The following is a 19,502-nucleotide window of genomic DNA, read 5'->3' as shown; positions in this document are numbered from 1 at the left end:
TGAAGAACCTAAGATCCTTCAATGTTTCGTTCGAAGATCTACTTCCAATTATCGAACTTCCAGAGCTCGAAGCAGTCTCGAGCATAGCCCAGGAGCTCCCAGGATAACTTTCTCATTTCCTGCTAGTGCTTCTGTGATCCGAATTTTGACAGGGTCATCAACATGATGTACTCAAAGGTCGACGAGTATCCGAACTGAGGAGTCGACTAGAAGTGTCCCTACTATTGGAGACCATATGCATACATCAGGACCTTGGAGGGGATACCCGCTGCATCCAACGATGGGTACCACCGGGCCGAGATATAGATTATATCGTGCAGGATAACGTCGATAACGCGAGGGAATGGATGAGAATGCTAGGTCCTTTAATTAGAAAACATTACTAGTGATTCGCCTTAGAAAGCTCCTTCTGACCTCATGAAGCCCTTGATTCAACGTATCAGCGATTATATATAAATCTAACCTGGAGCGAAGAGGATCAATGGTGACACCCTCCTGCAAAACTTGATTGGTTTTCTTGATTCATCTTTATCTCGAGCACAGCACTAGCCCGCAGACCTTTGACTTGGACCTGGCAGGATTGGTGGTTCTGAGGCCAGCGGGGAAAGGTGCAATTCCTGAAGAGCTGATCAAATATTTACTTCGAAACTAGGAGAATTCCGGTGAATGATGTTCATACACAACGCAGAATCCATTTTATTCCATTTATGTTTGATGTTCTCTTTAACCCAACGCTTTACCTACACAAATATTTTGAGTGTGAAGACAACATATTTTGGTGGAGGTCAATATGCTACGCGGTCACAATGTCTAGTTGAGGTCTCCCAAGCTTGGTCCCATCTCCTAGGAATTATGGTATGAAGCTTGCAGGGCCTTTTCTATTGATTGCCTTAGTCGTCGAAACCAAGAACGGTTCAAGTGCTACGTATAATAGTCCCACCTGCAGTAAATTATATGGCCCTTTCCACCAACAACGGTCACACGGTTGGCGAGCACATCACTGAACTCCACCTGAGCATGCAGGGCTCGAGAGGTTTCTCATCGAAAGCCTTCCAAGGATATGAAAACACCTTAGTCCGGTTTAAATTGGAATGAAACAGAAAACACGAATGGTAGCCAGTTATTGTCCCCAGGCCACCTTGGAGCCATTAATTTTCCGTAATAACAAGGTTGTCATGTCGCTTTCAAAGGCGGAGCTGCTGGTTTAAACTGACAAAGATCCAAATATTTGTATCTCGGATCTCCCAGAACCAGTCGGATCTTACCCAGGCATCGGGCCAACGCCTCACCCAGGCATCAGTGGAGTGGCGCCAATTCCCTGGGCCTTATTCGATGACACCGGAGCGGGGCCCCATATCATATCAAAAGTACGACGACATGTCGAGTCAGTGTTAAGAACATTGAGATTCCAGCTAACTCATCGCCCAAGGTAGAATTTACAATGCGTCGCATCACATCCCAAAAAGTGACCCGTCGGATTCCCGGAGTCTGTTTGCATGTTCCAATCTAACGGCTTACATTTCGGCTTACCATCACATGCGATGGATCCAGTGACCCCGCCTTGAATCGACAGATCATTTCCTTGACAACGTCAAGTGTCTATCGTGTACTGAAGACCCCAGTCAGCAAACAGACAGCCAAGACAAACAACACCAGTCCTAGCGACCATTTTTAGAAAGTCTTGTACGGATTCAGCCGGGCGTGCATTGACTCGAGTTCGTACGATAGCCAAGCTGGAAACACCCAAAGCCCGACCGCTTCAGACCTACGGAAAATACCAACGATGACCAGTGTCATACGGATCCACCGGTAACGTCTCTGCACGAGTTGAACTGAGCCGGACTGGTCTGGGCTTTTCCAAAGCACCGGATCTGATGTCTTTCCACACCTTCTCCGTACGGAAATTCCCTGCGATAGTGTGACACGACGATCGCCGGTTTGTGCAAGTTTCAACACCGATCCAGCCGTTTCACCATTCTCGGTCGCTTTGAAGTGAAATCGCGATGCGACACTGGCCCTCGCAAGGATCTCAGAGTCCAGCATGATCCTGCTGGACTCTGACGTTGTCATCGCGTGCTGAAACGCATGTCTGGCGTATTTACATCTTCACAGGTACCGGGACAACAGGAGCGGGCCCGGCGTACCTGCCAGCCTAAAGTATAACCCCCAGTCATGCAGGTGCAGACGCAGCATTGCCCAGCAAAAAGCATGTCAATGTGGACCTGCACCTGGGTCCTGGATCCGTCCAATGAAGACCCGCATCCTGCACGCGCAGGGCGTTTCATTTCCGAACCTTAATCTAGCAGACAAATGCCTCTTGACTTTCTACATACTATGAAGAAATACTACGTACCTTCATGAGGTTCTGGCAAGCACAGCCCGGGTGCGAGGGGACCGGCCGATCAATAGACTGAAACACTGGCCCGCTACGATCACCCCTGAGCACGGATGGAGGAAAAATTTTACCCACAGCACTGGTTAACTTACGCATAGACGTACAGGAATACTCGTATGACACTCACAAATACTAACGGATACAATGGTGGAGTTTCAAGAGGATGTGCAACTGTCTCCGCTCTGCAAGCTTTCAACGGCGGTGATCATGCTGCACGTTGTACTGAAATTTGGAGTCAGGCGCCGAGATAAGGATCACCACGATTCCCTCTTTTTTATTTTACCACGTACGCATGAAAGCACTTGTCCTCGCATGATTCAGGAGGTGGCTGGGAAGCTAGCAATGGAGGCACGAAGGGATTTTCGGGGCCGCGATGACGCATTTAATTCGGACAGGGCCAGATTGACAGCTCCTCAGGGGCGGGGACCACATGGTTGACAGCGGCATTTACTGAATTCGACACATCGGTCAAAAGGAGCACGAGTTGACGCTCTGACCAGTCCACGTGCAGGACCATGTTATTCTCCGACTTGTCATCGACGGATCTGCTAGACAGGTCGACTCGACTCTCGTCCACAACCAGGCCTGGACCACGCATTGATATTCCAAAGCAAGTTAGTCCTCGCAGGCCTATAATATGACAACGGCTTGTCGATCTACGCAGTGCCCCGAAATTTCCGGCCCAGGATGATCACCTTGCACGCGATATTGGCGCCCACCTGGAAGTAGCTCCCTCAGTGACACGGGTAATTGAGCCGATGATGAGCTAATAATGGCAATTAGCCGGTGGTTCAGCTCTTATTTTCAACGCCAGCACCCGAAGGCCGAAGGGGAGGGTGGAGAAGGGATTGACACGCCATAGCGCGGCGAAAAACAAGACACGCAATAGCTGGACGCGTAGAAAGGGGTTCACGACGATCTGGGCCTCTTGTCGGTGCACGCTCCGGTGATCCATTGCGCAGAGGAGATACGCCACACGCGAGACCCGTGAGACCCGGGAGGAGTACCGTCTCGCCTTCCCGTGGTCCAGAGGTCGCTGACTCCCATGGAATCGGAGCGATATGACGTTCGCAGAGTTGAGGCAAAAGATTAAACGGTGACCCTGAAAATGAACCAAGTTTTGGTGACAGGAAACGCTTGGAGAAGATCGACGGTTTGCCGAGAGGCCCAGTATATGCAGCTTGGCGAGCCAATTGCCGTGTGTGATTGTCACGGGACCGTTCAACCGACCTTAGTCAGCAGATCGCAGGTGGCGGGTTTCCGTGCAAAACGGGGGTTTGGGTAGGGGTTGACCAGTCTACGGTGCTATTGGAGTTTGGTGACCGTGGGAAGATTGACGATAAGCTACCATCATGATGAATCCAAAGGCTCGTCGGGCACGCGGGAATTGGAGACACCGGGTGATCGATTGGAGATCCAGGACCGACCGAGGTCTGTGTCTCCCTATCCTGGAGCAGGCCGGCGAAGGCTTGAAAAATCGTCGAAAATCAAGAGAGATTCGGGTTTTTGAATGGCGCGCCGATGATAGCGATAGTCCGAGTGCACGGATGTCCGTATAACCCGTAGAGAACCCGTGTACAGCCCGCAGGGTTGCATTCTCGCGCGATGTCCGACCAGGATTCCCGATATCGCCCCCGGGTTACGCTGAAGGCTGAACCGTGGATACCAGCTGAGATGGGTCGCCAGGCAAGAGAGGGGCCATCTCCATAGCCGACGTCCTAGGCGCAAACGCGTGTGCTTACACTGCTCCGTATAGCCTCATGGGAATGGACATGTTTCTCACATTCAGCTCGGGCGTAGCAGATAGGATCCACGTTGGAAGGCAGAGTTTAACACTTTCCTGTTCCAGGGCATGAAGTGTCCACTCTACTACTTAGCTTCTATACATTCACAACCTTGTACTCCGTAGTCCGCACGCTATCCTCCATAGCTAGTAATGCACTACTGCACGGCTGCAGCAAGGGGGCGAACCTGTCTGTCATCACGCCACGTTTCCCTCGTGGAACATTCTCTCTTTTTTCGACCTCTATCCGAGGCGTGACCCACGCAAATCTAATTAATAGCACACAGCATCACCCATGGCTCACCCATTTGCTAGCGCTCCATGTTCGGCACCAGTGTGGATCCCTACGATCGGGTTCCTTCCTTTCTCCATACGTCCTGTCCAAGATCTTCCTTTTTTTTTTTTTTTTTTTAATCTTTTTTTCCGCAGAAGCTTTTGGAGACTAGTAGTACTTGGACTAGTAATACAGCCGGCGTAAATTATTCCCCCCCTCTTCATCCAATCCTTTCTGCCTTCCCCCGTAAACCTTTCTCTCCTTAACCCCTGTCGCTCCTTGATTTCTTACATTCTTACACATCTTTACATTGCAATTGTACTCTGTATACCACTAGTCCACTTCGCGATAGTGCACGATCTGCCCCCCTCCTCCTTTTACGCCTCTACAGTACGCTCCTCAGCTCCGCGGCCCTTGGCCTCTTTTTATTACACTTTTTTTTGTTTCCCAATTTTTAATTTTCTTTATTTTCTATTTTTTAGGTTTCGGGTGTCTCGTTTTTTGTCCCCTCGTCTTTTTTCCTCATTCCTAACCCGCCCCCCACTCCCTATTCACCTTGCGCCTGGTTTTTGGTTTCTGGGCAGACCCCCCATGTGGAAACCTCGACTTTCGCCCAGATCGGATTCCAAGTCTGGTAGCGATTCTAACCTTCTTCATCTATCTGACATCGGCTTTCTGGGGCGATCCAGAAAGAGGAACTTGGTTACTTCCGGTCAGTATCATATAAAACCCGGTCTTCCGATCTGAGACCCTCCCATGACGTTCTAGATGCTCTTTTTGAATCCCACCCCTGAAGAAGTTCTTTTCTTTGCCTCCGACCTTTCTTGATCAATTCGCATCCAACGTCAGCGGTCTTTTTGCACCCACGCACTGCTAACGCAACCCTGGGGACGTACAGAATCACCATCGCGGCCGGAATCCCGCACCAGCTCCACGCTGCGGTCCTTTCGTTCATTTACTCGAGGCAAAGACCGTCCCGAGAGTACGTTGTCAAACTACACCGACGTCACGGCCACTCGCCCACGAGCGCCCTCTGCCGTTTCGAGCTCCATTTATTCCGGCTATCCTGACTCTGCTCGACAGCCGGCTCACTCGAACGCCTCGCGCGTGTCCTTCAATTCGAGATCGGGAAGTTATATGACCGGCCCAATGGAGGTCGACCGCACTCGTACCCGGAGGGAGAGAACCTTCGTCGGCGCCGAATGCGCCGTCTGTGAGGAGCCGCTGGAACATACCCTGCGTGGTGAGCGCGTCCTCCAGTTCTCATGCAGCCATGTCTCCCACGAAGCATGCTTCTACGAGTATATTCGCGAATTTGAATCGCAATATTGTCCCACCTGCAATGCCCCCCTGGGCCTTGATACGAGCCGAGGTGGAAATGTTTTGGATATTGGTTTGTTCCACCGCACGGCACATTTGACTGTCAGCTACTGACCGGCCATATCAGAAAAAATTAGCAACATTGTTCGCTCGGTGACTATGAGCGATTCCGCGACGACACGCAGCGAATTGACAACCCCGACACCGTGGGATCAGTCTTCTAGGAGCCGCCCCCCAGCGATAACGGCAGCCGCTTCAACCCCCAGCCGTCAAATCATAGCCGACAGGACAGTCGACGGGACAGTCGCGAGACCACCAACCAGCGCGACCGCGTGGAGCGCTTGACGGTAGTTTCTCAGCCCCGCCAACCGCATTCTCGGAACGGTAGTGCGGCTGGTTCTTCCGGCGATTATAATGAGGGCCAGCACACAAGCATTGGGCGACGCCACGACTACGATGTTCAGGCTATGGAGTCCGATTTGAGCCCCCGCCCGGGCGTGACGAAGAACCCCATCCCCGCCCCGATGGTGACTGTGCGAAGCGAATTCCCCACCATGAACCGATCCCGCCAGCAACAATCCCTCACCTGCTTGATCACGGTAGAAGTGCCGGAGGGCAATTGGCGTCCGGACGCGGAGGATCTCCGACAAGCGCCTGGCGGCCAACCACTGCTCGACGAGCCGTACTCCGCACGGTTTGGCGGCTCGCAGGATGCCCGATCTCTTCAGTTTGACCAGTCGGAGAACCTGGATGAAATCGCCGAGGACTTGCGAAACCGGGTTGACAATTGGCACGGACTTGAATTCAACCGGTTTGGCAAGCTGCGCCTGCACGGGCAGGTCCGTGTTGGCAAAGACCGGGAATCGTGGCAAGAGCTGGAGTGTTATTTGTTCGGAGAGATGCTTATTTGCGTCAAGGAGAAGAAAGTCGCCGATGCTCACCAGTACGATGATCATTCGGGCAAGCGCAAGCCGACACGATGCACTCTCAAAGGCTCCATTTTGATCAAAAAGCATTTGAAGGGAATTGACGCATCCTCCGACGAGTCGGTTCTTACTCTGAACCTGTCAGTCACTGAGCTTCCCCGATTCTTCCTCCGCTTCCAGAGCCGAAACCAGCTGGAAATGTGGCGCCGTTCTTTGATGGATCTGCACCCGGTCGAGAGTCTGACGCGCCAGAACGACTATGACTTTGACAACTCGGGTGCTGAAGACGATGATTACCGGACCAGCCGCATCCAACGCCAGGCTTCTCTCAACTCGTCCTATGGAGCAAGCAAGTCGAACAACACTGCCATCACCGACTACACCAATCCGGATGCTGAGAAGCCTTCGATCAATTCTTTCCACATTCCTCTCGATATTGTCGTTGTAATCCCCGTTTCCTCCTCGATGCAAGGCCTCAAGATCACTCTTCTGCGCGATTCCCTCAAGTTCCTCGTTCAGAACCTCGGTCCTCGTGATCGCATGGGCCTGGTAACATTTGGTTCAAGTGGCGGCGGCGTGCCTCTCGTAGGCATGACTACCAAGTCATGGAATGGCTGGAACAAGATCCTTGACTCCATTCGTCCCGTTGGCCAGAAGAGTCTCCGTGCTGATGTGGTGGAGGGTTCCAATGTGGCCATGGACCTTCTGATGCAGCGCAAGTTCAACAACCCGGTCTCAACCATTCTTCTGATCAGCGATTCGTCTACCTCGGACCCCGAAAGCGTCGACTTCGTTGTTTCTCGCGCGGAAGCCGCCAAGATCAGCATTCACTCTTTCGGACTTGGCTTGACTCATAAGCCCGATACCATGATCGAGCTTTCCACTCGCACCAAGGGCTCGTATCTTTACGTCAAGGATTGGATGATGTTGCGTGAATGTGTTGCGGGCTGCCTGGGTGCTTTGCAGTCCACCTCCCACCAGAACGTTAAGCTAAAGCTCCGTCTGCCAGAAGGTTCGCCGGCCAAGTTCGTTAAGATCAGCGGCGCTCTTCATACGACCAAGCGTGCAACTGGCCGTGATGCTGAGGCTGCTCTGGGAGATCTTCGATTTGGTGATAAGCGTGATGTCTTGGTGCAGCTGGTCATCCAGCCGGACAATGCTACTCAGGACAACATGCCCCAAGACCCGTGGGAAAGCTTGGTGTCGGGCCTGGAGGCACTTGGTGGTGGGCTTGATGGAGATGAGCAGCGGGTTCTGAGCGTTGAAGAAGTTCCGTTGATCCAGGCCGACTTGACCTACGGTGATCTTCTCCGTGATGGACACTTGACTCATTCGCCTCGCCCATCTCTTCTTGCCATTACTATGCTTCCGGCTAACCCCAAGGCCAGGGGCCAACGGCCTTCCACTCCTCCCATTCCCCCTCATCCCTCGATCGTGCAGCGCCGCATGGAACTGCTCACATCCGACATGCTCACCCGGGCCCTCACTCTGGTTTCCCGCGGTCAACAAGACCGTGGCCAGCACCTGCTGAACGAAACCCGTAGTATTCTCAAGGGTCTCGGCAAAGGTGGCCTGCCGCCTCTCCCCCCGACCGTCTCTCGGCCCTCAGGAAGCAGCGACTCGGGCAGCAGAGGTGACACACCAGGTTCCGGCTCGCCCAACCCATCCACCTTCGGAGATGGCCACACCTCCTCGGTCTCCGAAACAGCTACCATTACGCCTTCGTCCGCAGTCGACGTTCAGACGATGATCGCCCTAAACGCAGACCTCGACTCAGCCCTGGAGTGGATCAACCACCCCGCCGTGTTCGCGCGCGACTCACGGAAAGCCGTACTCCAAAGTATCGGCGTAATCTCCTCCCAGCGCGCCTACACCTGCCGCACACCCTCCGAGGCCCACTGGGCGCAACGAATCGCCGGAGTCCGCCGGCTGACCGACCGGTCCAAAGACTGGCGCGAGATGGGCGACGATGCTTTGACCGAAGAGTAAACAAAAATCTCTTCCCTTATTCATTTCTCGGGGTTCCATACACGCGGAGTCGGCTCATGACTTGTTTTTGTCCGTCCATATTACCCATGTTTCTCGTATTCCATATGCCCCGATTTCCTCATGTTCATTTTCATCTTTTTTGCCCTATGATACCACTTTGTTCCCGCCATGACTGTGCAGCATGATACCAGGGGCTTTGTTTTTGATGTGTTTATCATGCTTATCCTATGGGTTCCTTTGGATTGGTGCCGTGTTGATACATCTGTTTCTCTGCAATTGCTCTGTCGGTCTCGAGAATGGTGCGCGGATGGGATGGGTTCCTTTTTTTTTGATGCTTGTTATTCAAAATTAGCTGTGACGATATACTGCACTTATTATATAGCCCCTGCATAATTGATTTGCGTTGATAACGACATTCATTTTAATTGACTACTTTGAGGTCTACATAGTTGTGAAGTTACTTGATAGTAGTTGCGGGCGGTGCGTAAACGCCGGAAGTGGCTGCTTATCGCCGTGTGGCTCAGCCGCATTGAAATATGGAAGGCACTTTCACTTTTGACTCACCCAGCTCCAGCTCCAGCTCCAACTTCCACCTCTGACTTTTCGGAACCTCTGCACATACCATGCGAACCTCCCGCTGAACATGCTCACTCAAACTACCCTCCGCGGTTTCCGCGCCCATGCCCCCATATCGATATTGGCGCAACCCGCATTCCTGCGACAACCTGCTCTTCGCGCCTCGCAACTGTCTCAGATAGCTCAAAGGGTCTCCCCTCACAAGTCTTCGCGATGGATATCCAGTCTACCATTACGAAGAGCTAATACGCCGGCAAACCACGCGGCACCAGGACCCTCCTCCACCCGACGCGCATTCACCACCAACCCAAACCCCCAATCCCAATACAACCGCTACAACCAATACAACCGCTTCGGCAACAACCGCGGCTCCCTCTTCTTCACATTAATCCAAAATGCCAAACCGCACCACTTCGTCATCCTAGGTCTCGGGATCTCAGGCGTATACTTCTACAACACGGACGTCGTGTCGGTAAGCCAAACGCAATCCCGAACTTCCCAATAGAGGTGGTCTCTGACTTGTGGAATAGGAAACCGGCCGTCGCCGGTTCATCTGCGTTTCGCCCGAACAAGAACTCAAGTTCGGCGAGGAGGGATACCGCGAAACGCTCAATCAGGCGCGTGGCAAGATCCTGCCTGACTATCATCCGCTTACGAAGTCTGTGGATCGAGTGTTGCGGAGGTTGATTCCGCTTGCCCCGATTGAGGGGGCTGATTGGAAGGTTCATGTTATTAAGGATGATGGGATGGCGAATGCGTTTGTTTTGCCTGGGTGAGTTCTCCTTATCCTATAAGCCGGAATGTTTGTTGGTTTGCTGGGTTGCTGACTGGGTTTGGTGCAGAGGAAAGGTATTCGTCTACACTGGTATTCTGCCAATCTGCGAAGATGAGGATGGCTTGGCTGCTGTTCTGGGACATGAGATTGCGCACGTTGTTGCACGGCATCCGGCTGAGCGGATGAGCAATAGTTTCCTTACGCTCGGCGCTGTGTTTGCGGTTTCGCTTCTGTTTGACGTCTCGGGGCAGCTTTCTTCGCTTGTGCTCAATTTGATGTATAATTTGCCAAATTCGCGATCGCAGGAGGTGAGTTATTTCCGGTCATGGAAGATGTTTCGAGCGTTGGCTGACCCTTGCTCTAGGCCGAGGCGGATAATATTGGGCTGAGTATGCAGGGAACCGACATGATTACTTTCGAAATGCTGACGGTTCGTGCTAGTGATGATGTCCAAGGCCTGCTTTAACCCAGAGGCTGCTGTTCGACTGTAAGTTCGCCTTTGAATGTTTCCGACAATCAATACTAATGGCGCATCAGGTGGGCTCGGATGCAAAAGCAGGAAAAGGGCTCTCCCCCCGCAGTTTATGTCCACCCATCCTTCCGTAGGTCTTGTCCCTTTCGATCGGGTATTCAATTACTAACGTTTCCACTAGAGCTACAACAGAGAGGAAGCCATTCGTGGATGGTGAGAATGCTCCAATCTATTTCCCATTGAGCTGAGCTTCTCTTGCTAACTTCCATAGGCTCGAGAAAGCCGAAAGCATCTACGAGGACAATGGTTGCAGCTCCGTTGGAAAATATAGTAAGATTCTGAGTACTAAGAATGAATTTGAGCAAGAACTGACTCTGAAAGTGCCGGGCTTCCACGATGCGGCCAAGTCGTACACTCCCTCTTATGGGTGGTGAGGAGATATAACAAGACTCTCTTGTATAATAGAATTAGCGAACATCAATACCCATCTCTCCTAATGCACCCGCAAATTCAAATTCCCTGGTGAAAGGCACCGTCGAAGTAGATAGAAAGCGGGCGGAGTTAACTGGCGGGTTCCCCTCGTGCAAACACCGCAAACGCACCCAACTCCCCGTCGAGCTCCCAAAAATTCCCCGGCACAAACACAGGTCATCAACTCTCCCCCTCCACCCCGTCAAATCAAGTCGTATCCTTCGGACACGACCTTTGACAATGTCGCTTTCCCTGCCCGGGCCCTCCCAGGCGGGTCTCTTCAAGGCCGGCTACCAGAGGTAAGACAGCAGAGACGCACCTATCCATCCCACCGCACCTCCTTATCTGGCCCAACGGACCAAATCCGCTAACCCAATTGCCAGCCACGACGCCGAAGATGGAGCCGTTATCCGTAACATTGAAGCCTGCCAGGCTATCTCGCAGACCGTGCAGACCTCCCTGGGACCCTACGGCCGCAACAAGATCGTCATCAACCACCTGCAGAAGATGATCCTGACCTCCGACGCTGCTACCATCCTCCGCGAGCTCGATGTTGTCCACCCCGCTGCTAAGCTGCTTGTTATGGCTAGCCAGCAGCAAGATGCTGAGATGGGCGATGGTACCAACATGGTCATCGTCCTTGCGGGCGAGTTGCTCAAGAAGGCGGAGGAGCTTATTCGGATGGGATTGAAGACCAGTGATATTACTTCCGGTTATGAGAAGGCACAAAACTTTGCCTTGAAGGTTCTAGAGGGTACGTCTTTTTGCAGGTTATAATTTCGGATTTGGGATTTTTTGAACGAGGGGTTGCGGTGGATAGCAAGTGCGTTCCTGGAATATTCGCTGATTTTGGATTTTCTGCAGAACTCGAGGTCGATCGTCTCAAGGAGATGCGCTCGGTTACGGAACTCAGCAAGGCGCTTCGGACGGTCGTGGCGAGCAAGCAGTCCGGTACGGAGGACATCCTTGCTGGGTTGGTTGCGGAGGCCGTTCTGGCCGTTCTGCCTAAGAACCCCCTCAACTTCAACGTGGACAATGTGCGGGTCGTTAAGATCATGGGTGGCAGCTTGGAACAGTCTCGTGTAGTGAAGGGTATGGTGTTTGGTCGGGAGCCAGATGGAATTGTCAAGCAGGCTCGCAGAGCCAAGGTCGGCGTGTTCAGCTGCCCCATTGACACCTCGCAGACCGAGACCAAGGGCACTGTTCTGCTGAAGAATGCCCAGGAGATGGTCGACTATACCAAGGGTGAGGAGGAGCGCTTGGAGACTGCCATCAAGGAGCTGTATGACTCCGGCCTTCGCGTGGTTGTTGCTGGTTCTACTGTCGGCGATCTTGCCATGCACTACCTCAACCGCTTTAACATCCTGGTCATCAAGATTCTGTCCAAGTTCGAGCTCCGCCGCCTCTGCCGCGTCGTCGGTGCTACCCCTCTGGCCCGTCTGGGCGCCCCCATGCCCGACGAGATGGGTCAGATCGATGTCGTTGAGACTACCGAGATCGGTGGTGACCGTGTCACCGTGTTCCGTCAAGAAGATGCCAATGCTGTGACGCGCACCGCCACAATCGTTCTGCGCGGCGCCACCCAGAATCACCTGGAGGACGTCGAGCGTGCTATCGATGACGGCGTTAACGTCGTCAAGGCCATCACCAAGGACCCGCGCCTCGTGCCCGGTGCTGGAGCCACCGAGATCCAGCTTGTGGAGCGCATCTCAGCTTTCGCTGACAAGACCCCGGGTCTGCCACAGTACGCCATCCGCAAGTACGCCGAGGCATTTGAAGTGATCCCGCGCACTCTCGCCGACTCCGCCGGTCTGGATGCCACTGAGGTTCTCTCCCGCCTGTACACCGCACACCACCGCACCGCCACTGAAGAGTCCTCCGGAGAGGACGAGGGCAGCTCATCCGAGGAGGAGCCCTACTGGACCACCGGTGTCGACCTGGAGGCCAGCACCTCCGCCGGCACCCTGGATACCGTTGAGGAGGGTATTCTCGACCTGATGGCCTCGAAGAGCTGGGCCATCCGTCTGGCCAGTGAGTCTGCTCGGACTGTGCTCAGTGTTGACCAGATCATTGTGGCTCGGCAAGCTGGTGGCCCTAAGCCGCCGGGGCCGAACCCCAACTGGGATGAGGATTAAATGATTGAAGATATGGCTTCGAGACCGTTGGGACGGGGGATAGATCTCCGTACGATATCACGAAAAAAAAGGTCGCCTGGTGTGTGTATAGCAGAGTTTGATAATACATCCATACATTGGTCAATGACTCTTTCAATTGAGTTTCTAGCTTGTGTCTTGAAGTATTTAATTCCAGTACTAGCGTCGAAATCGTGATGTAACGTAAAAGGTAGATGGTTAGGTGGGCGGCTCGCTCGTGAAATCCGTTATCTACCGAGGTCGCTTTCAAAAGTCTTTACTCACATTGCTTTCTTTGGTACTTTAGTATGTTACTAGTGTGGTTATAGGCTATACAACGTCTCCTACCTCCGTTCAAAGTTTCTCTTCCCCTTGAACCCTTTCCCTCGCAGACGATCCGGCACAGATGCCCCAATTGCTAGATTTTGGCCAAAGAAGGAAAAAGGGTTGTTGACAACTAAAAGGACCCTATTTATCTCAGACCCCAAGTATTTGACAACCACGCCCCATCTCATTATGTCGACAAGTGCGACTGATCCTAAGCGATGGCGACTTGACGTCGACAGCGGTGTCCACCGGTGGCGATATCTTGATGAGCCCGCATCCACGCGGCTGCCACAGTCTGCGGCTGAGAAATACTTTCTTGCACTACCCACAGTGCGTAATGCTCCACACAGTACGATTTTTGCTTGCTCACCTGTTTAGGGATTGCCGCAACTTCCTATTCCAAGGAATTTCCAAGAATCCGCTCGCAATGGGTTCCGGTTTTACCAGAATCTCCAGCTGGATGATGGCCATTGGGGATGTGCATATGGTGGCCCCAGCTTCTTGCTTGCTGGCATGGTCATCGCGATGTACATTACCGAGACCGAGATCCCTCCAGAATGGAAAACCGAGATTATACACTATCTAATGAGCACGGTTAACAAAGATGGCGGTTGGGGATTACATTCTGCTGGTGATTCGACAGTTTTTGCAACAACTCTCTACTACATCACGCTGCGAATCTTGGGTCTCGAGTCGACACATCCTTTGTCTACCAAGGCTCGCGCCCGTCTTCACGCCCTAGGTATGATATAACCTGCCTGAACATGAAAACGGGGCTAGACTGATTAAATTATTAGGAGGGGCCATTGGAATCCCCCAGTGGGGAAAGATATGGCTGGCATTATTGAATCTTTACAGTTGGAGCGGTGTAAACCCAATCCCCCCGGAATTCTGGTAAGATGTTTTCCCAATCTCTCGCAATCTGTCTCTTGGATTCATCATGACATGTGCCTCGATCTAGGTTGCTTCCTGATTGGATTCCGTTCCATCCCTGGCGTTGGTGGGTTCAATGCCGCGTCGTTTATCTCCCTGTTTCGTATCTTTATGCAAACAAGGTCACAAAGCCGTTAGATCCGCTTCTCACCAGCCTCCGCCAAGAGATCTATACACAACCGTACGAGGAAATAATATTCGAGCAATTCCGGAACACCGTGGCACCTGTTGACCTAAAAAAGCCGATATCCGCACTACTTCGCGTCGCCAATGTATTCCTACGCTGCTGGGAACAGTATTTTCGACCAAATTGGATTGCTCAATGGGCTAATCAGCGAGTTTGCGCGTTGATCCAGCGCGAGGATGAGAACACCTCCTACAACTGTCTGGCTCCAGTCAATAAAGCCTTTCACATGGTTACCGTTTGGCATTCTGATGGCCCCAATAGCTCTCGCATGAGCTGTCACCGTGAAAAAATAGCTCCATATATGTGGATGGGAGAAACGGGGATGACCTGCAGTGGCACTAATGGTGTCCAAGCCTGGGACACGGCATTCAGCATCCAGGCTATTTTCGAGGCTGGCCTAGCCATGGAGCCGGAGTTCCGTTCATCATTGGAAAATGCCCTGAGTTACCTGGACATCTCCCAATTGAGGGAAGATTTGGCCGATCCTTATCGCCAGCCACGGAAAGGTGGTTGGCCATTCAGCACCAGAGACAATGGCTATGTGGTATCCGATTGTGCGGCGGAGGGCCTAAAGGCCGTTCTGATGCTTCAAGAGCAGTGGTAGGTTTTGTGATATTCTTTTGAAAAACTTGATTTTTAATTTGTCGCAGCCATTTTGTCAAACGCATCTCCGACGAACGCCTGCACGACTGTGTCGACACCCTGCTGCTCATGCAAAACCCAGGCGGTGGGTTCAGTAGTTATGAACGCACCCGCGCGAGCAGCCTGCTCGAATATCTAAATGCGTCGGAGGTGTTTGACCGCATCATGGTCGAGTACTCATATCCCGAATGCACAACGGCTGTAGTGACAGCCCTATCGCTCTTCCGCCGCCATTTCCCCACCTACAGGTCTACCGAAATTGATAGGGTAATCCACCGTGCGATAAAATACATCATCAATGCGCAACGGCCTGACGGGAGCTGGTATGGGTCATGGGGAGTGTGCTTCACCTATGCTTCGCTCTTTGCCATGCAGAGCCTAGAAGTGGTTGGTCAGACTTGGCAGACTAGCAACGCTGTTCGCAAGTGTTGCAAGTTTTTGATTTCCAAACAGAAGAATGATGGAGGCTGGGGTGAGCATTACACTTCTTGCGAGGTGGAAGAATATGTCCAGCATGAGAGAAGCCAGGTGGTGAATACTGCCTGGGCGTGCTTGGCACTGATGCATGCACATTATCCGTATAAAGAAGCCATTGAGAAAGGGCTCAAGGTACAGCATCTCTTTATGGGGAATGGCACATAAACTGACGTTTTACTATAGTTGATTATGAGTCGGCAGCAGGCCAATGGAGAATGGCTCCAGGAGGGCGTGGAAGGCGTTTTTAATAACACATGGTAAGTTTGGCATTATCTCTTTGAATACTCAGGTATCGCTGACTCAATTGATACCTGCAATAAAGCATGATCGGATATCCAAATTACAAGTTCTATTTCACTGCATGGGCCTTGGGGAGGTATAGTAATGAGTATCTTCCCATGCTAAAGGAATTGGATGCTAGTTAGGCGCACGCACCCTCTGCCTGGGAGAAGAGCTCAACTTTTTAATATCATAACACTGAATGGCAGCAAGCTCACCATCATGACAACGCCATGAGCTATTCCAAAAGAGTGGCACAGCGGATAAGCAGGGTATGTATAAGGTCACAGTTGTTTGTACTTTAAATACTTCGCAATCAATCTACTCTGTTATTAAGAAACCCACTGTTCACTCGATTAAGGCAAAACATTCTATAAGTAGTCACGGTCCATAATGACCATTGATCCTCTCCAGAAGTCAATTTGCCCCTCGGGAATCCAGGCACGAGTCTGCGATGCTGGCAGAGACACACCAAGTCACAGGTAACCGAAGGAGACAACATTCGTTGCTTTTATCTGCTCGGTGAACAGTTTCCTCAACGGTACCCAATAGTTAGTTATCTTGGTGTTTACTAAATTGCGATGGGGGCTCGTAGCCATTGTATACGCTTACATAATATCACGTGACATCGAGATTTTCCCCGAAACTCTCGTCCTTCTTTTTGCTTCGCAATCGCGGCCGAAATATCTCTTCCATTCCCACCAATTGTGTATTGATTCTATTTTCCTTCCGAGCTCCTCGTCCTTACCTCCGCCATGTCCTTCCCCACCCAGGCCGCAGCCCGCTGCTGCAGACAACTCTCCGGCTCCGTCCGCCCGTCCTCCCTGCGCATCGCGACTTCATACACAGCCCGCCGCACACCTATCAGTCGGCGATGGGAGTCCACCGAGGCCGCGGCTGCTACTCCTACCAACCCCAAGATCGCACAGATTGTCGACCAGATCAGCACATTGACTCTCCTTGAGACCGCCGACCTCGTGTCCAGCTTGAAGGTTTGTTAGCCCCGATTTATTATTCGCATACACACGTCTGCACTGCGTCAATTGGAACGTCTCCTCGACTTTCATCACTAGACATGCTCTTTGGTTTATGGTGAGACTAACATTTCCATTTGCAGACCCGCCTGAACATCCCCGACCTCCCCGTCGGCGGCTTCGCCATGGCCCCCGGCGGCGGTGCCCCCGGTGCCGCCGCACCCGTCGAGGAGGAAGAGGCTGCGCCCGCCGCCGCCGAGAAGACGCTGTTCAACCTGAAGCTCGAGTCCTTCGAAGCCGCCTCCAAGCCCAAGGTCATCAAGGAGATCAAGAACATGCTGGGACTTTCGCTGGTGGACAGCAAGAAGTTCGTCGAGGGCGCGCCGAAGGTGATGAAGGAGTCCGTGCCGAAGGATGAGGCCGAGAAGATTATCGAGACCCTCAAGGCTGTTGGTGCGAAGGTCACCATGGACTAAAAGGCCGGAGCTTGCTTTCTGGGAAAAGAAAATTGAGTCGGGTGGACTTGGATGGAGCTGTTCCTTAGAATTGCTCTTCTTCTCTCTTTCTCTCCTTGCCCTCTTGCGCGGCGGCACTTGGAATGGCTGGGATGACTCGGCTTCGAGGATTTGAGCGTTATGGCCTGGTCGTGTGAGGGCAAATGTACATTATACGCATTGTGTTATGGACCCCTGGTACAAAGGGCTCGTTTGGTTAATTGATGCATTGAGCATGTTTAGATATTGTATTAACTGCGTAGACTGTAGGATTTGTAGAAGCTATTGAACGTGTTGTGTTTTGCAGACCGAGTTTCCTTCTCCCCGTCAAGGCGGACCCAACACAGATCTCCGCGATTTTCCACCTTCCGCCAACCTCAACCACCACCTGCCACATACGCCCTCCACAAACCTCCCTCATTGCGCCCGCAATGACGAGGCCAGCGATAGCCCTACGGCAATGGCTAAAGCTCCGCCAATCATTGTCTCCAACCCCCGGCGCACCGTCGAATTCGCACGCGAACACCCTCTCTCCGTCCGCAAATCCTCTCGCCCTCACAAGACACACACCCAGCTCTAAACGACCATTTCACAACACACGAGTCCAAAATGTGCAGCGCAATGCCCGACCTGCGCCAGCAGCAAGACGGAAACGGGAAAACAACCAGTTCATCCAACAGATCCAGATGCCAGACTTGCCGCATGGAACGGCAACCACCATGAACAGAGATGGATTCTTCATACACTGTCTTGACAACATCATGAAAGATGAAGTTAAGGAGTTGTGGTACAGGCAGATGCAAGAGTCGGCCGGGCCCGAGTATGATCAAGCTATTCGAGATGGGGTTCTTCCAAGCGCGATCAGCTTCAAGACTTTCAAAAGCGTGAAGATGAAGCTGGTCGATGCGTCATTCGCTGCTCGGCCCAATTCACAGGCGATTCGGGCAATTTCTGTTGGTGAGTGCTCACTCCTCTCAAACTGTGGTTTGTTTTGGATTTTGAGCTTTACTAACTTCCGCTAGACGTCGACGCCGTTTTTCGCATTGGGTATTGCGCGACAATCTTTGAGAAACACCTTCGAGAATGGATCATCGCGTCGTGTGCGATGGCAAAGGCGCGCATTCCCCTGATTCTTGTTACGAACAGAAGCATAGAGTGGTCAAAAGTGCCTGCCCGCACGGAGTGGACGCTTGAAGTGGAAAAGCTCGCAGCTCAAAAGTTCCCGCCTGCTTTAATTCTGCATGCCAAGATACTGGGTCTACGCGGCGAATACAAAGAAGCCTGCGAGCTCCTTGAGAAGGAGGTGCTCCCATTCCTGAGTCCTACTCAGCGCCTCCCCACTTTTTTCGAAGACGTTATGCTCAGTGGGCTGCTTGAATCACCGTGGAGATTGTATGCGCTGCTTCTGGCGCGGTATGACAGCCTTCATAATGTGCCGGACGCGCGCTTGAAATCAGACGAGGCGATCAAAATCGCTGCGACGCAGTACCAGGACCCCGATGCGTTGGTTGAATACGCGTCCATGATGATGAACGAGAACAACCTCGACCTATACGAGGAGTACATGTCGAAAGCTGCCACTGCCGGAAAAGCGAATGCCTGCTTTTTCCTCGCCAACTTCTACTATCTTACCTTCCACGGCAGATACCCAACTCGCGGCGAGAGAGCGGATAAGCTCGCTAGCCAAGGGGCGGAATCTTCAAAACCAGAGGCGAAGCCGTCTGCCTCTCCCGAGAAAGATGCATCGCCAGTGTGGGTGTGGATCACCTCATTCTTCGGACAGTCCTTGAAACGTGAGGAATACCGTGCCCTTGCCAAGGATTGGTACTATCTTGCCTATCACCATGGCAATAAGAGAGCATCACTGATGATGGCCTTGATGGCCCGCGAAGATGGCGATACGACGAATGGATTAATCTTCCTCGAGCAGGCGCAGATGGAGAAGGATAGGGACTTTGCGGGTAAACTGGAGGCATTGAAGATGAACTGGGAGAACCCGGACTATGTACCGAAGCTGCCGAAGAGGATGCTGGACGTGCAATAACTGCCGTTTTCGTGGAGTGGTGTATATACTTC

The 19,502-nt window shown here is 52.3% G+C and overlaps 7 protein-coding genes across 7 annotated transcripts; 6 read left to right on the top strand and 1 right to left on the bottom strand.

Annotated features, from left to right (window-relative positions):
* Positions 1–2,777: 2,777 nt before the first annotated feature.
* Positions 2,778–2,993, bottom strand: N7498_002765 (uncharacterized protein; the record flags this gene model as incomplete). The annotated part of the gene is made up of 1 exon (XM_058449827.1): positions 2,778–2,993. One exon carries the CDS (start codon positions 2,991–2,993, stop codon positions 2,778–2,780), a length of 216 nt encoding a protein of 71 aa, XP_058312171.1.
* A 2,359-nt stretch (positions 2,994–5,352) lies between these two features.
* On the top strand, positions 5,353–8,687 carry N7498_002764 (VWA and PH domain-containing RING finger protein; the record flags this gene model as incomplete). Its single annotated transcript, XM_058449826.1, is given in 3 exon segments — positions 5,353–5,832; positions 5,910–5,978; positions 5,997–8,687. Coding segments are annotated over 3 exon segments (3,240 nt in total), but the record flags the coding sequence as incomplete, so codon positions are not given.
* A 643-nt stretch (positions 8,688–9,330) lies between these two features.
* N7498_002763 (M48 family metallopeptidase) lies at positions 9,331–10,944 on the top strand (the record flags this gene model as incomplete). Its single annotated transcript, XM_058449825.1, has 8 exons — positions 9,331–9,735; positions 9,794–10,035; positions 10,106–10,346; positions 10,403–10,427; positions 10,480–10,525; positions 10,576–10,640; positions 10,692–10,716; positions 10,782–10,944. The coding sequence occupies 8 exons, from the start codon at positions 9,331–9,333 to the stop codon at positions 10,942–10,944; spliced, it is 1,212 nt and encodes a 403-aa protein (XP_058312169.1).
* A 277-nt stretch (positions 10,945–11,221) lies between these two features.
* Positions 11,222–13,116, top strand: N7498_002762 (chaperonin-containing T-complex subunit CCT8; the record flags this gene model as incomplete). Its single annotated transcript, XM_058449824.1, has 3 exons — positions 11,222–11,280; positions 11,365–11,735; positions 11,846–13,116. The coding sequence occupies 3 exons, from the start codon at positions 11,222–11,224 to the stop codon at positions 13,114–13,116; spliced, it is 1,701 nt and encodes a 566-aa protein (XP_058312168.1).
* Positions 13,117–13,629: 513 nt separating this feature from the next.
* Positions 13,630–16,104, top strand: N7498_002761 (terpene cyclase/mutase family protein; the record flags this gene model as incomplete). Its single annotated transcript, XM_058449823.1, has 7 exons — positions 13,630–13,770; positions 13,819–14,182; positions 14,238–14,334; positions 14,402–15,160; positions 15,211–15,811; positions 15,863–15,936; positions 16,002–16,104. The coding sequence occupies 7 exons, from the start codon at positions 13,630–13,632 to the stop codon at positions 16,102–16,104; spliced, it is 2,139 nt and encodes a 712-aa protein (XP_058312167.1).
* Positions 16,105–16,713: 609 nt separating this feature from the next.
* Positions 16,714–17,408, top strand: N7498_002760 (mitochondrial 54S ribosomal protein bL12m; the record flags this gene model as incomplete). Its single annotated transcript, XM_058449822.1, has 2 exons — positions 16,714–16,950; positions 17,076–17,408. The coding sequence occupies 2 exons, from the start codon at positions 16,714–16,716 to the stop codon at positions 17,406–17,408; spliced, it is 570 nt and encodes a 189-aa protein (XP_058312166.1).
* A 449-nt stretch (positions 17,409–17,857) lies between these two features.
* N7498_002759 (uncharacterized protein) lies at positions 17,858–19,470 on the top strand (the record flags this gene model as incomplete). The annotated part of the gene is made up of 2 exons (XM_058449821.1): positions 17,858–18,383; positions 18,449–19,470. 2 exons carry the CDS (start codon positions 17,858–17,860, stop codon positions 19,468–19,470), a joined length of 1,548 nt encoding a protein of 515 aa, XP_058312165.1.
* Between the last annotated feature and the right edge of the window lie 32 nt (positions 19,471–19,502).

Source organism: Penicillium cinerascens (assembly GCF_028974065.1).
Source record: "Penicillium cinerascens strain IBT 15544 chromosome Unknown contig_1_segment0_segment0, whole genome shotgun sequence".
Lineage (NCBI taxonomy): Eukaryota > Fungi > Ascomycota > Eurotiomycetes > Eurotiales > Aspergillaceae > Penicillium > Penicillium cinerascens.
This window is presented reverse-complemented; position numbering and strand designations above follow the sequence as displayed.